The sequence below is a fragment of the Blennius ocellaris genome (genome assembly GCF_963422515.1).
Source record: "Blennius ocellaris genome assembly, chromosome: 14".
Classification (NCBI taxonomy): domain Eukaryota; kingdom Metazoa; phylum Chordata; class Actinopteri; order Blenniiformes; family Blenniidae; genus Blennius; species Blennius ocellaris.
Genome location: NC_137663.1, coordinates 13,415,474 through 13,436,607, shown reverse-complemented (window position 1 = coordinate 13,436,607; position 21,134 = coordinate 13,415,474). Strand labels below are relative to the sequence as shown.

General features: G+C 41.5%; 2 protein-coding genes across 3 annotated transcripts; both read left to right on the top strand.

Moving 5' to 3' along the window:
* Positions 1 to 1,417: 1,417 nt before the first annotated feature.
* Positions 1,418 to 14,754, top strand: arfip2b (ADP-ribosylation factor interacting protein 2b). Of its 2 annotated transcripts, none has more exons than XM_080509263.1 (9): positions 1,418 to 1,678; positions 3,675 to 3,785; positions 6,142 to 6,174; positions 7,862 to 7,970; positions 10,145 to 10,260; positions 10,391 to 10,612; positions 10,705 to 10,862; positions 11,779 to 11,953; positions 12,059 to 14,754. In XM_080509263.1, the coding sequence occupies exons 2-9, from the start codon at positions 3,687 to 3,689 to the stop codon at positions 12,212 to 12,214; spliced, it is 1,068 nt and encodes a 355-aa protein (XP_080365389.1). In that variant the 5' UTR covers positions 1,418 to 1,678; positions 3,675 to 3,686; the 3' UTR covers positions 12,215 to 14,754. The 2 variants fall into 2 exon arrangements, with proteins under 2 accessions (XP_080365389.1, XP_080365388.1); XM_080509262.1 differs by having other exon boundaries at positions 6,142 to 6,198.
* fhdc3 (FH2 domain containing 3) lies at positions 13,820 to 20,882 on the top strand (the record flags this gene model as incomplete). The annotated part of the gene is made up of 12 exons (XM_080508975.1): positions 13,820 to 13,905; positions 15,906 to 16,443; positions 16,723 to 16,784; positions 17,998 to 18,100; positions 18,262 to 18,347; positions 18,432 to 18,532; positions 18,629 to 18,699; positions 18,826 to 18,933; positions 19,117 to 19,187; positions 19,325 to 19,442; positions 19,544 to 19,708; positions 19,848 to 20,882. 12 exons carry the CDS (start codon positions 13,820 to 13,822, stop codon positions 20,880 to 20,882), a joined length of 2,544 nt encoding a protein of 847 aa, XP_080365101.1.
* Between the last annotated feature and the right edge of the window lie 252 nt (positions 20,883 to 21,134).

The window sequence follows — 21,134 nt, the reverse complement described above, 5'->3', positions numbered from 1 at the left end:
AGGAAGTGAAGAGCTCTCACTCCCGTCTAGCTTCAGCACAGTTCAATATCCTGTCTTGTTTAGTCATGTACATTCATTTCACTTCACTGGACAGTAAAGATATGTCAAAACCGAATATTACTGAGGATTTTGTGTGGGAACCTACAAGTTTGTAAGTGAGCAAACAATTATTGAGACGTAAAATATGGATTGCCCATTAAAATAGTAATTTGACTAAATAGTTTGTGAAAATCTGAGTAAATTCAATCAAAACAAAAATCAACTATACTGTCAATCAAGCACGATTACTGTTACTATCACTACAAAAATACTTTATTTCATGAAGCAAGTAGTTTATAAACTTCTTTGGAGTTATTAGGTCATTATTATTATAGAAGTCACTTTCAATTGGTTGATACTTATTTAAACAAATGATGTGGCAGAGTTACACTAAAATATTAAAAACATTTGTTGTTATAAAGCACATAATTGTTTGTTGGTATAAAGTGATACAATAAATGTCCCAGTAAGTGACAATAATAGCATTACATGATTTAAAATAGGGATATTTCTACTTTGTCTATGAATAGACTAATAATTCTTATAAATAATTGCTCTGTTTGTACATTCATCTGAAAAATTATGAGCTTGTCATTTGTTTCATTTAATAATTGTCAGGGTTGTAAACAAACCAGAGGAGGGTTGCCTCTGAAACTTTTCAGGACAACGTCAAGTTCAAAACTGAGTAGAACTGAAGAGCAAATTGCAACTATGCTAATTAAATTATTATTATTTTTTTTACTTTGTGGATAATGTTTGTGTTATTTTTTGGAAGAAAATGTGTTGTTATTGTAGATTTTCTCACATTGTTAAGGGGCATTTCCCTTACTGTTGCAGTTTTTATTTTATTAATTTTGCTCATATTTGTCTACATTTCTTTCTTATAAATTATAATTTACTAGATAAAAACATCACCATAATCTTGCATTCGAATGTCTTTTTTGCTGTCTGGTGGTTAAGCAGAGTTAAATTAAGTTAAAATTTAAATACACAGTTTCAGTAAATTATAGCACTTCATGTTGACAGAGACACAAGTATTATAATTGTCTGGTTTAATGTATTTTGAGGGGATGAATCACTTTTTTGCCCACTGATTACTGCATTAACTTCTTCATTTTCACGATTAACTAATACATTTTCTAAACTTATTCCTCCTTTATAAAGCCTTAAAATACGCATGCAAATAATTCTAGCAATAATAATAACGTGCATGCAGATCACCGAGAGGTTCGAGTTTTCTTGATATGGTAGTGATGCATCCTCCTTGGAATAGACGCTCTTCGTGCGCGAGCGTGTCCGTAAGCTGAATTCCTCGATGTCGTCAGTTCCGTAAAGCGCTCCTCCTGGCTTCATCCATCCAGCAGGAGATCCAGGATTATTTACGAGGAGCATATACACCACACTGACACGCTTCCAGCCAGGACCTCACCCAGCGATGCCACCCCGCCGCTCCTGAACAACTAACTGCCCCATCGTTTGTATCCCCACCACCACCACCTCGCGCGGAAAAGACGCAGCGCGCACGAGCTGTGATGCGCCGCCGCTAGCCGGAGATTAGCCTGCGCGTTAGCTTCCCGACAACCTCTTGGGTTTTTTTTTTTTGTTTTTGTTTTTTCTAAACGACGGGACAAAACACATCGTAAGTCAAACCTCCGCCTTCAACCAGCGCGTTTTTATCCCCGCCAGCTTGTACCTGCGTGTGTCTGCAGTTCTCCAGCTGTGCTCGTTGTACTGGTTTGTTTACTCCATCGTCTCTCTTTCCTCTCCAACTGCCCGACGTGTCAGCTGGACGCAGGCCTTCGCCTCAGTACTTCACAGGCTTCATTTGTTTGGTTTTTTTCCCCCCTTATACCATATTCTTAGAATTACTTGTGTTTGTGTCTGGGATAATAACCCACGGAGATGGCTCCTTCGTGGTCGCCACTGGAGCGAAGCAGCTGTGCACCTGTGCGGATGCACCTGTTCTGGCTCCCAGTGTGCGCCATCAGAGCTGCAGTCTGACTCCCAGTCCTTTGATGGAGCTCATCTAATACGTACAAGTTATGCATTCCTCATGATACGTGAAAAGTAATTGAGTCCATGTCTATCTGACCATGTTACAGCTACATAACTGAAATTAAATTGTACTTTAAAAAAAGAAAAAATGAAAAGAACGCGCAACCAGACAAAGTGTCTTGGTTGCCTAAATTAAGACCTGATAGCTATTCTTCCCAAGCTATTTAATAAAGAACAAAATGTATGTGGAGCTTCAGGTTAAGCCGGTCTGTATTCACACACACCTTTAAGACAACGAGGATGTCAAACGCTCATTTAGTGCAGTCATTTTCCTTCCCACGGAATTTTCTTGGTGTAATATTGAGCAAAAGAAACACAGATTCTCCAACTAATGACTCAGTAAACAGAGACATCAAGAAATGGACTAGTCTTAATTAAACTTATTCACCACAAGGGTGATTTCATTGGTTTATTGCAGGTTTACAGTTGGAATACACTTAATTAAACTGAAGCACTACTTTCACATTTGTGTCCGACAACTCCTCGTGAGCCACATTCCAAAGCCTTGACAAACTGTTCAGCTGCTCAGTCAGTCTGATCAAACCCCATCCTCATAAGAGCAATAATTCCTAACCCACGTGGTAAATAACAGATCGGGGACCAGACTCTGTCAAGCAGTTGACTTTTGATTCATCTTTTAGCCTACTAAGTGTTGAATCATATGAAATAAGTAGCACGTGGCTCCTCTCCCATCTGTAAATAGTTTATAAAATCATCCTATACCACCCTTTCTGTCGGCCCGAGAGCCACAAAACCCACAGATCTATAATTAATGGATAGATCCCTTGGCGCTACTGGTGAATGGTTTAACTGTTTCAGACCTGAGGCAACATTGTCCATGTTTGAGAATAGCTCGCAACATTTGCATGTCCCTCCCTTCCAGAGCTTTTTCAGTCTCCGATGTATTTCACTGGTTCGAGGCGCTTCCCCGTGTTTCGTCCAAAAATCCTACTTCCTATTAGTTTTGCAGTGTCATCGCAGGCTTTGCCATACAAACACACACACACTTATTAGTACATCCAGACTTTTCGTTAGTGTTTGTGGGAGTGAATTCATTAAGCGATGAACACATTATTCTTGTTCAAATCAAGCACTGGTGTTGGAACACTTCTGGTTTAGCTTCCTCTGTAGATATGTGATATCTGTAGAGTCGTTAAGCCAACTTGCAGGTGAACGGAGCAGTTTGACCTGTTCGACAGTACGGATAAAAACATTTTTCCGTCTCATCCTTGGTGGGGATTTTGGCTTGGAGCGTTTTTTTCGTAACATACAGTCTGGTAATTGAGCTTCAGAGAAGAGTGGCCACTTCAGCAAGGCAGCTGTGTGTGTCGCTTTCATAGGTGTGTTGTTTTTAATCCTGAGGGGTGGCCTTGCTCTTTGAAAACCACCTCCGCGCTTGTTTGTTGTAATTATATTCCCATCTGCTTAATGAGTTGGCAGTTTTCTCTAAGCTCTTTGGTCTTTTCCCTTCAAAGCAGCATTTAGCCCGCGCTGTTGTTTCTTCTGCTGCCTTTTTCCACATTATTTACACGCAATCATTGTAGAGTTTCAACACTTTCCCTTTTCTTTTCGTCCCACAGATACAGTGCATTATGACAGACAGCATTATGAGTAAAGCTGCCACAATGGAGATTCCTATCAATAGTAATGGTGACACGGGGACACTACCAGAAGATGACAGCCTTGAACAGGTGGGTCCTATAACTTCTGTGTTGGTTGACAGTCTGCGGTCATGTTTTTTTTTCAAGCTATTTAATACGGTGACAAAGGGATAAGTTTGTTTCTTCCCCGAGGCAAAAGATATGTTTGCAATCTCAAAAACCGAAGAGAGCTCAGAGTTGTTTGTCTTTATGTCAGTTCCAGTGTCAGAAATGAGTCATATCGTTAGTCCTCATAAAAGGTCCTTGACTGTGGAGCCTCTTTCTCGATTTAGAAACTTTTGTCTTCTCACAGCAGTTTTATTCTCTGGCTGAGATTTCCTGTCTTGAGCTATGAAGTTGCACTTTCTGATAAACCCTGCCAGAGCTTCTTGTGCAGCCAGTCTGTTCCTGAAGTTTAGCGCCACTCACGTCGAAGCAAGCAAACAAAACCTGTGTGCTGCTTCAGGACGCTGAAGTCCAAAAATGTTCAAGTCCCACGAGGACAAAAAGCAATGGAGCCCCTTCATTTAGAATATGTATTATTTTCATGTTGTTCACATGACCTCTGGTAACATATACAGTATAACTCTTCCATTCTATCAGTCTTGAATACTGACTGTATAAATTTAATCCAGTCCCTCACTGTTTATTTACTTTTTTTTAACGCTGAGGTTTGATCGTCCTCATAGAGTCACAGCCGCTGCATTGCTTTCCCTCACTCAGACTTGGGAAATCGGCTCCGCTGGGAAATCAGGTGCTGGAGGCCAGCTGTCTCCATGTGCACCAGTTGTCCCTACCGACGCCCCTCTACACCTCACATCACTGACATATTTTGTCAATCTTCACACTCCATGTGAACTTAAACTTCTAGATTGTTGGATAATAATCTACTTGTGGGCATCATTTGAAGATGAAATGTGTCACACCACTGATTTGTCTCAGTTTGAGTGAAGCAGCAGTTGAAGTTGGAACCGGTTGTTCATTTGTCTGCACACACCTTGTTGGACAAACAGCCTGTAGATCCTGGAGGAAGCACTCTGTCTTATTTGCTCACCAAACTATGCGAGGCTTCCCTCGAGTCGTAAAGCAGAAGCTCTCCTTTTTAACATCGCCGAGGAGGAGCACAGTGTGTATTCAACCGTCTGATGTGGCCACCTCGGCGTTTGTGTTTATGTATGACAAAATGTTCAGCTGCACTGTTGAGATCTGGATATTAACCGGTTGTCATAGCAACTCCGCAATTAATCTGAAACGTGGGGCGTTCTTTTGTCCTTGGGTGAAAGCCCTCTGAAATCAGATTGCTCTCTGCTGAGCGGCGCTCCGTCGAAAGCCGTAGCCGGCCATGTTGCTCCGGCTCTCGGAGATGAAGATTGGCAGGTTGAGGAAGAGCAGAAGTCTGATTTCAGATGCAAGTTTGTGTTGTGTCAGAGGAGCAGTGGCAGCCTGACAGGGACTGGAGTGAGATTGACTGCCAGCAGCATCCTGGCAGAGGCATCAGGCGGATCTCAGCAGCTCATTTAGACAACGGCCTTTTAAAAAATGTTTTTTCTTTTTCCTCCTATGCTATTTGTCAGAGGAGATTACCTCCTCTCACAAGTCTATAATATGTATCCAGTAGTTTATTAGGGGTGTAAACCGGGTCAATTGATAAAGCAGAGCTTCTGCTATCCCTCCCGGATCTGTCATTCCATAGCATAACCAGCTTCATTCTTCAAACACTGTGTAAACAAATTGTCCAGGGAGTGACCGGTGTTTGCGTCAGCTTCCTTTTACTTTGAGCAGATGCCAGATGAGGCAAACCACTCAGAGCGTGTCCAGGTCGAGTTTGTTTTGTTACAACAAAGTTGGCCTTTTTTTTTTTCTCAAATTCGTTTGAACTGTTTAGTGTCTTTGGAAGCTATAAATTAATATATGAATGAATAAATGCAAACATTGCATACCATTCTCAGCTTGGCAACTGGCTCATATAAGACTGTTGTCTTGTGGTGATCAAACTGTATTTGATTTTTCAAATCTTCATGTATGTCTGTACACAGTTCCTTCTTCATTCCCTTAATGTTTGTGTCTTGTGAATAAACAGTCTTTTGGGGCCCCTGATATTTCACTTCCAATGTTAAACTGTAAAAACGATGACCCCCCCCCCACCCCCCGACCTGCTGTGATGTCACTCACTGCTCTCCATCCTGCATCACTTGTTGTTTTTGGAACGCCACAATGATTTTATTTTCCGGGATTTATTTTACATCCTTTTTTATCTTGCTGCATGATTTCAGTCATGGATTTTTGTTCTTGTCTCCTTTTCTGTTTTTCTTTCCTTTTTTCTTTTTTCTTTTTTTTTTGTTCTGTTGTTCTTGTATCATTGTCAACTCCTCCCTCCCCCTCCTCACTCCCCCTCATCTCTGTGCAGGCTGCAAAGGTGCAGTGGAGCTTAGATGAGAAGGTAGGGAGCTCCAGAGGCAACAGGGTGAGCAGGCCATTTGTGCATTTGCGTATGTGTGTGTCATTGGTGTGCAGCGCTGCTCAGTGGTTTGACTTTAAAGGGCATGGAAATCGCCTTGCATTGCTAATGTTGGGTCTCCTTCACCAAATGTCAGACACCCCACCCCCCCCAACAAACCACTGTGCAGCCTGAACTGTGCTACTTGTTAATCTCACTCCTACTAATTGTAGCTAGAAGGAGTTTCTCGAACATGACACGTTGTGAGAGAAAACCCCCAAACTCCAGTAGAAATTGGATTGTATTAACTAATACTAAACATTTGGATCTCAATTTTATTTCTTTAGAACTCCAAATAACCTCTGTCTTGTTTTGAGTGGCTAATGCAGCCTGGATTATATGTGTGTGTGTGTGTGTGTGTGTTTGCACTTGGGTGAAATGTGAGTGGGACCTCCTAATTGTTCCGCAGGTGTTGGTTGACCAGAACATGGCCTCGTACTAACATCCATGTCCGACTAATGCTGTGCTGTTGATGTGCATTCACGTCCCCTCTTTTTGGATGTGCCGGTTCATGTTGCAGTTATAAATAGAAATGTAGTTGTGTCGTGACAGGAATGTCGAAGGTGTCTTCAGTGAGTCACAATACCGACGCTTCACGCGTTTGACCGACAGGACAGACCGCAGCTGATGTGTTTTCTCCCGTTCTGTAGTATAAAACCGACTAAGTTTGTTTGTTTACACAAAGGAAATGGCCGTTTCCTTTTTGGAAGCACTCAAGATTTCTTCCTCGCCGCAGAATCAGCGCTTCCGAGTTTCTCATGTCGTATGTTTCTCTGCGATTTTAATTAAAGGCTTAAAACGATGTATTAACTCAATACATGGTAGCATCTGTATGCATATTATAGGTTTGTGAGTTTGTATCAATGGATCATTTTGCCTTCAAATGATTAATAACACCTAAAAATATATTTACATTACTTCCTTTGTACATGACAGACAGTCAGATTCCAAACTTCTTATTGCTATGCAGATGTTTGTATTCAGTCTACATGAACAAGATCGTCGTCCAAAATGCAGGAACCCCTAAAGAAATATTATCTGTTAATATAAATTTAATTCAAATGTTTTAAACGGTATAACGTGGCCCGCCCAACTCCTGTTTGGTGACTTGTTGAAAATCTCTTAAACGCTTTATTTTTCTTTCTTTTCTTTTTTTTTTCTCAGTTTATATTTGAGCAGCAGTGAAAACACACACGCGGGGGACGGCGCAGCTCATAACCCCTAAAAGTATTTATTTCCAAAAAGGAGAGAACGGGTTAATTTCAGCGTTTCTTGCTGTGAAAGATTATTGGAGCCACTCGCTGGCTGAGACGTGAAGTCTCCCCCAGCTGTTTAGACGTCCTCCAACTCGCTCTGCACTGCTTCATCACAGGAGATTCGGCTCTGTTAGATTAATTATTGACACATACTTCAGTCGTGTGTTTTCCGTCTAACATTCCTAACGACGTAGTGTGTGTCACACTCTCGCGAAAAAGCTTTTAACCCACATTGTCTGAATATAACACTGAAGTTGTAATCTCTCTACATGTCCCTACCCTACACTACCCCAATCCCTCAAACCCCATTTCCTCTCTTTTGTTGTTTTTTTTCTTTCTTTTCTTTTTTTTTTTTAAATTCACTTACTGTGTAGGACCTACAGCAAGTGATGGTATCCGGTCCTAATCTGAATGAGACCAGCATCGTTTCCGGAGGCTACGGAGGAACAGCAGATGGTATCATCCCAACCAGCTCGATCAAAGGTAGAATTCTGCTTCACTGTGTGTTTCTCTGAGCTGATTTTTCACTGCTTCACTAACACGCACGTCCATTCTGACTTTTCGAGATGAGTCCGGCTGAAGCCGGGGATGTCACGCCTCCGGGCGGTTTGCGAAGTGATCATCATCGTCGTATACTTTGATTGTGAAATGAAGCCAGGTGTCTGATGATGAACCTTCTACTAAAAAGATAAAAGGGTTGATAATGAAACTGGCTGGCTGGAATATCATGTCGGTTATATTTTTTCTGTTTATGGGTTCAAAAGGATTAATCTATTGCTCTGTAAATAAAGTTTCCTGTATTTTTTTTTTCTCTAATATTGCATCCACCAGTAGGCCATAAAACTGACTGGTGAAATCAATAATTGAGATTTGTATCAGTTTTATAAGCCTATCACTTGCCACGCAGCTTGATGTGGATTTTATAAACGTGCCAACACGTACATCAGCATGCAAGAATAACAGTATTATCTATTATTACATCACCTCCATGTGCTCGGAGATGAACAATCTCTGTATGGGAGTAGACGCTACCTCGTCTCATTTTGATTGTTGCGTCAGTGCTGGAAGCAGGAGAACAGACAAACATGAGGATTTGAGCAAGTTTAGGGACAAACTCCGCCTCTTGTGTGGCGTCTGCAGAGTGCAGTGGTCAGTCACTATTGAAAGTATCACAATGTGGAGCTTTTATAGGGCCGGCAAAAGTCAAGGACAAAGTGGTCATATTGTTCTGGCTGATCGGTGTGTAGAAGTTCAGGGAGGACCAAGACTTTCTCTCGTGCTTATTCAATACTAATGACTCACTCTTTCTGTCTCTTAGGGCCGGCTGTGTGCTACAATGCTGAGTTTAACAAAAGGATCCCAGTTACAGGATTAGGTGGCTTGAGACCTAATTGTCATTAATGATGGAGAGCTTATTTCCAAAATGTGATGGAATCACCTCACAATGATGTTCACAGAGTCTCCATAGTAGTTTGTGGAAAAACCCCTCCGTTAACTGCAGTTAAGATGAAACGATTTTGATCACTCACGACATCTCATTTTGGGAAAATGCTCTCCGTACAGTGTGTCTTTTTATAGATGGATGGCAAGCTGCTTCTCTCTTTTTCTTTTTAGTGGTGAGAAAGACGGGACTGGTCTCTGCCTGCTCCTCCATTACTTCGTCTCCTCTGTCCTCGGCTTTCTGGGGAGCTTCACTTGTAAACTAACCCTTCACTTCAGCAAAACCTTTTTTTCCCGTAGTATGTGCAGACACCTCCAATACGTTATTGACTTAGAATTGCACTTTTTAAAAATATATATCACGCAAGTCATTTCCAATCACCGGGTGTCTTTTGTGAAATCTTATTTAGTCCCGTTGTATTCCAAACTGTCCTCGTCATCATCTTCAATCATCAGCATGCATTGTTCACTGGCTGTCGTGCACTAAATGCTGTCTCTTCATCCGTCTTTGTCCTCCACCTTCTTTTCACATTTCCCTCCTACACCCATGGTCCTCTTCTCTCTCCTCTCCTTTATTTTCTCCATATCCCAATTTTTTTTTTCCTCCTACATTTCTCACTGCACACGTTCTCATTACTCTTAATTCTAAATACATTTTTATTTCCAATACTGAACATTCCCAATAATGCCAAAACAAATTACCAACCCCCGCCCTGCCCCCCCCTCCCCCCCCCCACTTCAAACTCCAATCACTCCCTCATCCAAACCCTCCCTTACCTACCGCCCATTCGCATCACAGACCTCCGTATGAAGGCCAGGCGAAGTAGCCTTCCCCCAAGCAGTTCTGCCATCTGCCACATTGCAAGCCAGTCACTTGAACACCAAGGCATCGTGGAGGGTAAAGGTGTCCAATAAACCAGTAGATCAGAATATCTTTGCTGAATTGTCTTCTTCCATTGTCATTTTCCTACTTTTTTTTTTTCACTAACTTTGCATGTTATATGGTGCTTTCAGCGGTTTTAGTGGCAATATTTGGAGAATAGATGAAAACTGAGGATCAATTTTGAAAATATGTCCCGAGTGCCGGACATAATACGTTGTAGTGATGAAGTATTATTGTTTTATTTAATCTTAGTCGGGGGTCTTCCTGTCACGCTGTACCTGAAAGTCTTGTTGTACGTTATTATAATGTGTTGCCTTTGATTTTCTTGTCTCAGGTTCCAACATGCATCACAGCAGCAGCAGCTCGTCCATGACCGCCGAGGAGACGACTCGCGGCGTCGCTGTGGAGAAACTAGAAACCGTGAGGAAGTGGGGCCTCAACACCTACAAGGTATCAGTGGGTCGACGAAGTTCATCCATTTATAAGACGATAATAGCGAGAACGAGGATCTTTAAGAAACCTTGGAATGAGTTCTGTTGTGTTCGTGATGTCCTCCTGTGTCCTCCCATCCTCGTTTCAGTGTACAAAGCAAATGATCTCGGAGCGGTTCGGTCGGGGCTCCCGGACTGTGGACCTGGAGCTGGAGGCTCAGATCGAAGTGCTGCGTGACACTAAAAGGAAATATGAGAGCGTGCTGCGATTGGCCAGAGCGCTGACCAACCACTTCTACAACATGGTGCAGACGCAGCATGCGCTGGGTGACACATTCGCTGACCTCAGTCAGAAATCCCCAGAGCTGCGGGTGAGACTTTAAAAACAGTTCGATCATCTCGTTCTAATAAATTGTATTTAAGTTTATAAAACCTTTTTTTTTTTTTTTTTGCTTCCTGACAGGACGAGTTTGGCTACAACGCAGAGACTCAGAAACTGCTGTGTAAGAACGGAGAGACTTTACTTGGTGCCATTAACTTCTTCGTATCCAGCATCAACACATTAGTCAACAAGACTATGGAGGACACCCTGATGACCATCAAGTTGTATGAAAATGCAAGGTTAGCACATGCAGTGGCTGACTTCTTCCTTTCACTTGAAACGTGTGATACTGCAAGTGGCTAGATTTGGTACTTCCTTCTTTCTTGTCCATTTCCTGCACACTCACAGGACGTCCAGTCAGAGTATTTTATGAAATAGTTGTACCAAACACACGGATGAATGAGACTTCATTTGTCAGATTTCATTTCGAGACATTTTGAATCAGTAAATGGTGAGAAAGTCTGTTTATACCCAGAAATGGTCAAGTGTTCCACTAAGTACCCTATTAAAAGCTTGAATACCAATCAAAAGCAGATGTGAGAATGTAAAAACTCTTGCTCTTTGTGAAAATACAAAGATTTATTGTCTGAATTTGCAGCTCCCTTCAGATTTCTCCAAAACCGATTGTGTGAGAGCGGAGCAGATCAAAGTGATTATGTACACTGCTCGTCATCGCAGTGTTATTTTTGACTTCACATCATTTTGGCACTTGTCAATCCACTCAGGTTTAGTAAGTAAAAACCCTAAGATTTCCCTCAAAGGACCACAGAAGTACATAAAAGAATATGTACAGTTAAACCCTTAAAGGAACTGATTCACATTGCTTTGTAAACAAGCACCTCTTTGCCAAAAAGCTTTCATATAAATTTAAAGGCAGTGATGAACAAGGATTTATCTCTACTGCCCCCAAGGGGCTTAAAGAATGACTTGCTGGAGGTTGAGCAGTTATTGTTTTCTGCATTTCATTCACAAAATCCTCTTTGTTAGATGAAGAAAAAGACCTATTGAAATAATAACCGGATGAGTTTGGAGTTTAAGGAGATGGCTGATAGTTGGGTGAAGTCAGTTGTATTTTAACCCAGAGAAAAATTCTGTTTTGCTGTTTGATTGCGTCACATTTGTCTTGACTCTCTTGGGGTTTTGTGTTTCATGCAGGCTGGAGTTTGACGCCTACCGGACAGACCTGGAGGAGCTGAGTATGGGTCCGAGGGACGCCGTCACAGTGGCCCGTATAGATGCTGCTCAGCAGCAGTACCAAGTCCAGAAGGAAAAGTATGAACGCCTTCGCTCGGATGTTACCATTAAGCTGAAGTTCCTGGAAGAGAATAAGGTCAGACCTGCAGCGTGCCATCAGAGTTGTTTTTTTGGAACGGTGGCGGACTCGGCCGCTTCTTGTAAAACGAGAGTCTTAAAGTGCCCATGTTGTGTCTTTCAGGTGAAAGTGATGCATAAGCAGCTCCTCCTCTTCCACAACGCCATCTCTGCATACTTTGCTGGCAACCAGCAGCAGCTGGAGCAAACACTGAAGCAGTTCAACATCAAGTTGAAACCCCCCGGTGCCGACAAGCCCTCCTGGTTAGAGGAGCAATGAGGGGGCACCGCCACGCCTCCTGCCGCCTCTCCGTCAACCACCTCCACCTGTTGAAACCCCCAACTCACAGAGGACCACGGCAGAGGGAAACACTCGCAGATGACGGGATGAGGAGTGTGTGTCTGGATGGTTAGCCCGAAGGGTTGCAGGGTTTTTAATGAGAAGTAGGCTTACATACAGCAGGAAAACCAAGTGGCCAGTCTTACGAACAGTCAGTGGGCTTTTAGTGCCTCTTTACCCAACCCCCCCCCACTTTAACCTCTCTTCATCCTTTCCTCCCACAGAAACTGTTTACCTTCTTCCTTCCACTGCTCCACTCAACCCTCTTCTCTCAACACTATTTTGCTGTGTGAGGTTGTGTTAGTCATGTTTAAGGCCATTGTTGTGCTCCCAGTTAAATATCAAACGCCACATCTTCGTAATGGACGAAGGGGTAAAAGATAAAGTGTTGAAACCATTAAAAAGACATTGAGATGTAATTATACACTACTTTGAAACTTCCAGACCTTATCACTCTCCCAGTGTGCCTCCTTGTATATGAACTAATGTATTAAATGGATGCATATGGCCTGCAGGAAGAAAGATAGGGTCAGAATAATATTTCTGACGACAGAAATATGAAGGAGATTTGTTCAGTACACTGGAAGGAAATGCCCTGACATTTCAAATCGATGTACATTTAAATTTTCAATGATTGTTTGTAGCTTCAAAACACAATGTTGTGTTAAATTTTTGGATTAATTTAACATCACACCTCTTTGGTATGTAATTATTTTATCTATAGTCAGCTGTACTGTATCTTCTGTAATTCAGAATGAAGGATGGCTTCATTTGTAATTGTCAAAAAGAAAAAAAGGTCGCAGATCTCACTTGAAGCTGAAAACCTTGTGAGTTTACTCACATATGCAACAATCAACTTGGGGAACACTGCCACAGCTTCCCGGGATATTACACGTTTGGTTCTTAATAGATTCAATATAACCCAAAGAGAAGCGATTGTTTATTGGACGTTGACCTTCGCTCTGTTTACATTCATCGCTAAAGCAATTTGGTGTCTGTTAATCAGTTGAATCCAACAAAGTTATTGAAACTAAAGGACAGTACTGAAAAGGAATTCACTACATCTATGTTGGCTTTACATTCAATGTTACATTACTTATTGAAATGTGTTTTTGTCTTTATGTTGACAAGTAAGCGTCATTGACATCTGGGATCATATCTTTCAGTTCAGGCAGAATATATCTACGTCTATGGTTACTTTACTTCACACTGAAGACTACTGTAGCTATCTAATGTTACTCGCTTTGCATTTCAGCATCAAATCTTATACTTTAGTAGCTGGTTGGGTGTGAAACGCAAATTGTTTTTGTTTTAAATATAATCACAAACAATCATCAAATCTTTTGACAATTGAAAGGCAGAATTGACAAATTATAATGTTCAAGTTGTATGTTATGTTTAGAGGTGTTTGAATCAACATTTCTAATATATATATAACATTAGAATGAAAATAAGCCTCAGACCAACCAAACCTAATAAAAACCACTAAAAGCTTGGAAATCTGTATAATAATAGTTTATTTCTGTCACTCTTCAAAGTTAAATCATGGAAAGCAAGTGTCATGCATCAGGTAATGGCTTCGTCCTCCAGCTTCTCTCCATTTGCATGGCAGGCAGCGATCCAAAGTTCAGGTACATATCTGTGTGTGTGCTCTGATGCTCCACTCTTGGCCTTCTGCATGCCGGCGCGCATATCCTGCCGTGGTGCTTCTTGGTTTAAATTTTTCCAAACTGAAGCAGAGGCCAAACATTTTAGTTTGACTCGTAATGCTGCACTCTTAAGGACAATAACAAAGAGGTTGATTTGTTTTTTTTAACAAAAAACAAATGTTAATTCTGTGTGACTTGTGTTTTCAGATTTATTTTTCCCGTTTCTTTTATATCTCAATATGTTTAGATAGATTTATTTAGTTTAAATGGGAAAGTCACTCAGAAAATCTTTGGCCTCTTGTGGGTAAAATTGCAGTTTTACTGACCAGCTTCTCGTCTGGCCACCTCAAAGCAATATTAACAAAAATGTGACTCCTCTTTTCTAATCCTGCTCCTGGAATTCCTAACCCAATTACCAAAATGGATGGCAATAGGATTTTCTTGTGTTTCTTAGTTGAGAAACCTTCACTAGGTAAAAAAAATTAAGTGACAAGCAATTGAAGTCACTTAAGAACAGATTGTTGCTGAGAGAGAACCAACATCTATTCATTTAGGAAAAGAGAGACTTTATTTGTGTACAATCAATGTTTTCTAGGCCGGGCTGGTGTGTTGTACTGTATGAATGATTGCAAATAAGGTATTTATGATAAGTGGAAGTTGTGTCATTGATCGATGTGATACTCTGCCTTCATTCCTCACTGAAACCTGAAATATCCCACTCCACCCCAAGGGAACACGATTAAAACTACACATTTTCAAATGCTCTGGCTGTATTTCATTGTTTTCTCTTTTTTTTTTCTTACCATTATGGCATCTTTATGTATTTCAGCCATTGGGATTTGGTTAAATAAAACTTTCAGTGTATCTCTCAGATGAAGTTTCTGACAATAAAAATCATACATTTTACATTTCCAAGATTATCAATGCTTTTCAGGACATTTTGCCTTCAGATAAACACTTCACATATTTGTGTGACCATTTTTAGTAAGTAAACTTTATTTATTTGCTTTTCACAGACAGTGGTCACAAAGTTAAGTATAAACCTCACCATATGCAGTTTGTCCTTAGCCAAATATTAAAGTATTAAATTATATTTGCATTTTAATTAATTATAATCCAACCTGAATATGTATATTTTTAAGATTCAATAATTGTTTGGTTTCTGACCTTTAAGGGGGCGTGTCCTGTCGACAGTCTTGAATGTGATTGGTGGACGGGTGTCCGGTACATCCTCCACCTGTTCGCTCAGTCTGAGCGAATGACGTAATGACGCAACACGTATTAGAGCACGAGGTGAGCTCCCATCGGGATTTATTTGACTGCTGCACTTTTACAAAGCTCGGTGAGTAAAATGACAAAAAAATGTGCTTTTTTTCTTTCGCTTGTGCAGCTCAACTGTACTGAGGCAGGTGGGTGTTCAATGTATAACATTTCTAGGTGATGCTTGCGCGAATTGACATGCGAATTTCTGTAAAAATGGGTGTAACCCGACAAATATTGAAAAGCTAATTGTCTTGTTTATTATTTTTACTGTCATAACTCGTGTATATATACAGAAAAGAAATAACATACGAAACTAAGGGGTTTCAAGATGTTTTTAGGTTTTGATTGTGATATTTGTGGTCTGCCTCAGAGAATCTGGGCAAAAAAACCCAGTTAATCGGGTGGTACATTATATTCTGAGAAGCTGATTTTCATGACTAAACTTTTAAAAGCACAGTCTGTAGTTGAGTTTCTAAGACTTCAATTATGCATTAAGTGTTTCAGTTCAACTATGATAAAAGTGAACTCTTCCATTGTATTTCAGCGTTTTGAGATGTGCCTGTGCATTGCTCTCCTAGTAAGATGTCATTCAAAAGATGTGACATGGGAGTAGATTAATTCCCAAAGGCAGGGGTTTAGCTCAAGTTCATGTTTACAAATAAAAATCTAATAATCTAAAATCCATAATTTACTGAATTGGTGTTTCTCTGTCTCCTCAGATTCGAGTCGAGGGCTACAAAACACTTCCTCCCCCCCATCGATGGTTTCAGCCTGCAGATGGAGGGAGCTGATATTAAATGCACTTCACCTCCGGACTGCTCATCTCAACACTCTCCTGCTCTTTTGCCCCTGGATGCTGAGGCGAATTCAGATCTCAAAGTAGCTTGTGTGCTTCCCGTCATGCCTGTTACAGCTGCACTTCCACCACTACCTCCTCCTCCTCCCCCACCTCCTCCTCCTCCTCCTCCTCCTCTACCACCGCCTCCGCCACCTTCTCGTTGTGGACCTTTTGATGTCCAGAAACGCTCCATGAAAAAATTGAACTGGGACACCATTCCCAGCCAGCACGTTCTGGGCAAGTTGAACGTGTGGACCTCCGAGCGGCCTCAGAGAGACCTGGTGCTGGACATCCGGAGCATGGAGGAGCTGTTCAGTCACGTCGACAAACGGGCCTCCATACGCAGCTCAAAGGTCACCGCTCTGAAGACGTGTGAGGGCGTGGACCTCCTTTCACTGGAGCCCCAGGTAAATGATAGGCACACTGTGTTCCAATTGGTCACTAGTGATGCAGACAGATTATGTTTTCATGAGCAAGTAATCACATAAAAAGTGAAGGAGGTGATGGATGCATAGAAGTTCCTCAGTAATTGATTCATCAGAGGTGAACTGCTGAACTTATATCATGTTGGGAATGTTTTAGCTTCCTCTGGAAATGTTGTGAATCATTAGGCCATTGTTCTCATTCCATGAAATGGAAATCAGAAACGGAAACGTTCTTCATTATTTGATAAGGATCTGCGCTTCTTTTGTCCTCAGGTCACAATCCTTGATTCGAAGCGGAGTATGAATGTTACAATATTTCTAAGATATTTCAAAAGGTAATCCTGAAGTTGACATGAGATGTTGTGTGAGAACATTGGTACAGTTGCAATGGATGCATTTTGCGGATGAGGAACATCACAGTGCAACATGTGAATAATTCAATATCCTCTATAGCGGCATGTCCAAAGTCTTCATCATATTTTGTATGGCCTGTGCCCTCAGTCCTAAAATGTGCATATTATATGTATGAACAGAATAATCATGCAACTGGAGAGGCAGCATACTTGCTTACCATGCATTTAAACTCTGTAAAGAGTTTAGTAACGTATGTCTTGCTCATAACATTCTGGTATGAAATATTGACAAGCTGTCATCTGGTATAAAGACACGTTTTTCATTGTTTCAAATATTTTTCAAATAATGTTATCAGGAGCTATTGTACTTTCAAATACATCCGGACAACCTTGAACTGCAGTTAGCCGGAGTCAAAGTGAAAACAGCCAGCATTATAATACATAAATTATTTCTTCTGTTCTGTCATTTTAATGCAAGACATTCGTTTTATGGATTATGATGTACTTCATTAACGTTTTGACGAAAGTCACAAGCATGTAAATGAAAAGGTAGAAATGACGTAAAACTTTAGTACAAGTTTTTAATCTAATTGTCACTTTTCTTCCTGTTAAAATGTACATTTTTCAATAGTTGCCTAAATATTTTTATTTAAAAGGTTTTAGTTCATACATTGGTGAGCAAATCAAATTTGTTTTCAATTTCAATTCGATTTGTTCTTCATCTTTAGTGGTTAACGTGAAACCAAATATCTGTCAACTTGCAGCTTTTTGACACTTAAAGCTCCTTATTTAACATGATTATGTGACGTCCATATTTGGAACAATATTGTCTGTGTAGTTTGACTTTATTTTTAATTGCTTTATTTATAGCTTTTTTTTTATACAACATTGACACACCCTCATATGATAGACAAGGACACTCAGCAGTATTACACCAAATGACAGAAAGAAAGAGGGAAAATGTCTTATGTCTTCCACCTAAAAATAGGGAAAAATGTAATTTCGACATAGAATAAGCTGCAGTGATACATTTATTTACAATTTCATGACTGTTTTAAACCATGGATTCATCAGAAAGTTAAAGAAACTGCAGGTATCATTTGCCATTCATGTTTGTTAAGTCAGACACATTGGCAGACTTACTATGAGTATTTATTTATTTTTTATTATTATTGTGTTTTGTCTCCCTCTGCAGGCCTGTGGCAGAGATAGTTCAAGACATCCATCAGGGAAATTGGTTCCGGTTTGGAACAGGCAAACTGCAGGAGCTTTGCAAACTGCTGCCAGAAGACAAGGAGGTCACAGTGGCACTTGTGATTTCTGTTTTGTTGAAGTGATTGTGTTGAGATATATTTTGTTTTCTGACCACCACTTAAAAGCTTCCCAGAATCCCTTTTGCCTCAATTTGCTTGTGTTGTGTCCGCAAGAGGAAGTCTTCATATAACTATTCACTGCACAGGTGAGACTGCTACTTTCATTCAGTGGGAATCTCTCCAGTTTACCTGAGGCTGACCAGTTCATGGTGCAGCTGGTCCATGTACCGGGGTGAGTGCGCTCCATCTGTTAAAGTTGAAGTCGTTTACAAACTCAATAATAAGGTGAAATCAAATGAGTATGTCTTGCCTTTAGGTACGAGCAACGGCTGAAGACGATGGTTCTGAGGGAGGAATTCTTTCCCCTCATGGAGGATGTGACAAACTCTGTCGTGATCATGACCAAAGCAGCTAATGGTGTCATTTCAGCCCAACTTGCGTGACGTTTACACACTTCAGTTCTCATGTGACGGCTGCATTAACGTTCCGTTTTGTTTCTCCTCTCATCCTCAGAGCTGCTGGAGTGCGATGACCTCCACTCGGTCATTCGGCTCGTGTTAAAAGCCGGGAATTACATGAACGCGGTTTGTATTTTTCTCTCTGAAAAGTTGATAATACTCCCAGAACTCCACTCTTCCTTACACGTTTTAACTGGTTACTTTCACTGGGGTTTGATTGTGCTCCCTATTGATGAACGATCTGTTGTCCAGGGTGGGTACAGTGCTAATGCCATCGGCTTCAGGATGACCTCCCTGCTTAAGCTGGCAGACACCAAGGCTAACAAACCTGGTATGAACCTGATGCACTACGTTGCCAAGGTGAGGGAAACGTAATGAATAATTTTTTTACTTAAACATTTTTTTTTAAAATGATGACAGTTTGACTTGTTGCCCAGAAGACGGAACTGACTCAACTCGGTTACTTAACTCTGGAAATCAATATATTCACGTGCATAAAAAGGCATATGCTAAACATCGGCATGATGTCTCTCTTTCCCACAGCAAGCCGAGGGCATCGATGTAGAGATGTTATCTTTTCCCACGCAGCTTAATCACATTGGCATGGCATCAAGGTGACTATAATCAGTACAGTGACGGTCTGGTCATTTCACCAACACGAACTTCTAACAGTTGTTGCAGCCACATTCAAGTATCAGTTGGTAACTCAACAGTTTTTGCATCTTGCAATCATCTGCTAATTTTATCACAGAATCTGCAAAGAGGAGGTAATCAGAGACTTTGAGACTGAAATCAAGAAGCTGAAGGAGGTGAAATTATACAGCAGGCAGCAGCTGGACATCATACAACAAATGGACACATTTCTTATGGTAAAGTTTTTCATCGTTGCTTGACTGTGATTTTGCAAAAGCGCATACTGAGCTTGAAAGCACTTTGTGCTTTTTGAAAGCCTTTTTCTTTTCCTTCCCAGAGGGCTGAGGCCAAGCTTGCAGAGATGGAGTCCTCTGTCTTCGAGCTTCAAGTCCTGAGCAAAGCAGTTGCTGAGTACTTCTGCGAAGACCCGGCTACCTTTAAACTGGAGGAGTGCTGCTCCATCTTTCACTCATTTTGCAAGAGGTTTGACATGGCTGTGACGGTAAGAATACAGCAAACGGGGACTGATATTCCTTGTGTGTCGCTTTATATGAAAGCAGCAAAATGGCAACTTGGTAGTGCATTCTTCTGGTTTGACAATCTGTTCTCTGTTGACTACATCCCGTCTTTCTACACCGTAGGAGAATAAAGAGCGGGAGTCAGCAGAGCAGAGGCATAAACGGAAAGAGAACGCCCGTACAAAACGGCGCTCAACAATATCTGGCCCAAGACCTGAACCCAATTGTGACTCGGCATGCCTGGAGTCGGCTCTGCACAGCTTTCTCTCCACGGCTCCAGAAGGTCTGGCCAGATGCAGGAAGAACGCCTTCCCTCCAGTCAAAGTAAAAAACGGTTCTCCATCTGCTCCAGTGCGCGAACAAACAGAAGGCACGGTCCGAGTTGGCAAAGAGAGCCCCGAGAAGAAAAAAACCAAATTACCGCCTGAATCTGAGCTCCTAACAAATGGGGAGCTCAAACGAGAGGTGGATAAGATGTGCGAGATGAGTCGGACGGTGCTTCGCTGCCAAAAGAGCAGCAGTAGCCTGGACGGTGACAGAGTTTCTGATTCTCCTCATCGTGTAGTGAGAGAACAAGACAAACCTGCTACTCCAAGCACCCCTCGTCCGCGAACCCGAGACTACTTTTTTGGCAGCAACGGGAATATCAACTCCCCGTGGACGATCTTGAGCCCTTTCGTTTGCCCTGAAATAAATGACGACAAAAGTAGACTAAGCGACCAACACATACCATCATCCGCATTCGGTGGAGAAGAGCTCGATGATGATGACGGAGTCTGGGTGAGTGATGAGAGCTGTACCTTATCGTATTCATCCGATCGGGACAGCCAGTCATCATCTGCGTCCCTCGCCGAGTGCTTCGGATCAAGAACTCCCTCACAAAGTCCAGTCCAGAGGTCTCTCTCCGTGGATGAAACCAGACGGGCGTCTCCATCCGGATTCCGACTGGGGGACTTGTTCCAAAGAAGCATGTCCCACGGGTCGTACTCGTCTGGGTCCAGGAAAGAAAGTCTGCGGGAAGGAGTTTCTTTTGTGCTTGGACGCAAAGCCAAGAACCGTGACGAGAGGCAAGTGAACGCCTCTGGATTCATATCGTTCTTCAGACGCATTGGAGGCAAAACTAAAGCCAGTGATTTGGAAGCGTCGAACTCCAAATGATCCAGTATATGATGAAAGCTTTTCACCATAGTCGGAAATTAAACTTCAATATTGTGTGTGTTTTTAATTTGTTCGTTTTCCTTTTTTTAACTGTTAGAATCTTATCCTTGGAAACAAGGCAACTGTGGACTTGCTTTGATCTGGAGAGGTGCTGATTTTTTAAAGTCAAACCACATTCAAAAGTCACACTCGCTTTCTTTGTTTTGTCCTTTTGTGCGCAATAATAAAGGGTGATGTTCCACTTTTATTCAT

Excerpts from the sequence above, each read along its gene's own strand:
- arfip2b (XM_080509262.1), top strand. The coding sequence starts at position 3,687 with ATGACAGACAGCATTATGAGTAAAGCTGCCACAATGGAGATTCCTATC. Across the intron at positions 7,971-10,144 it reads CCCAACCAGCTCGATCAAAG|GTTCCAACATGCATCACAGC; the intron begins GTAGAATTCTGC and ends TTCTTGTCTCAG. Across the intron at positions 10,863-11,778 it reads AAGTTGTATGAAAATGCAAG|GCTGGAGTTTGACGCCTACC; the intron begins GTTAGCACATGC and ends TGTTTCATGCAG.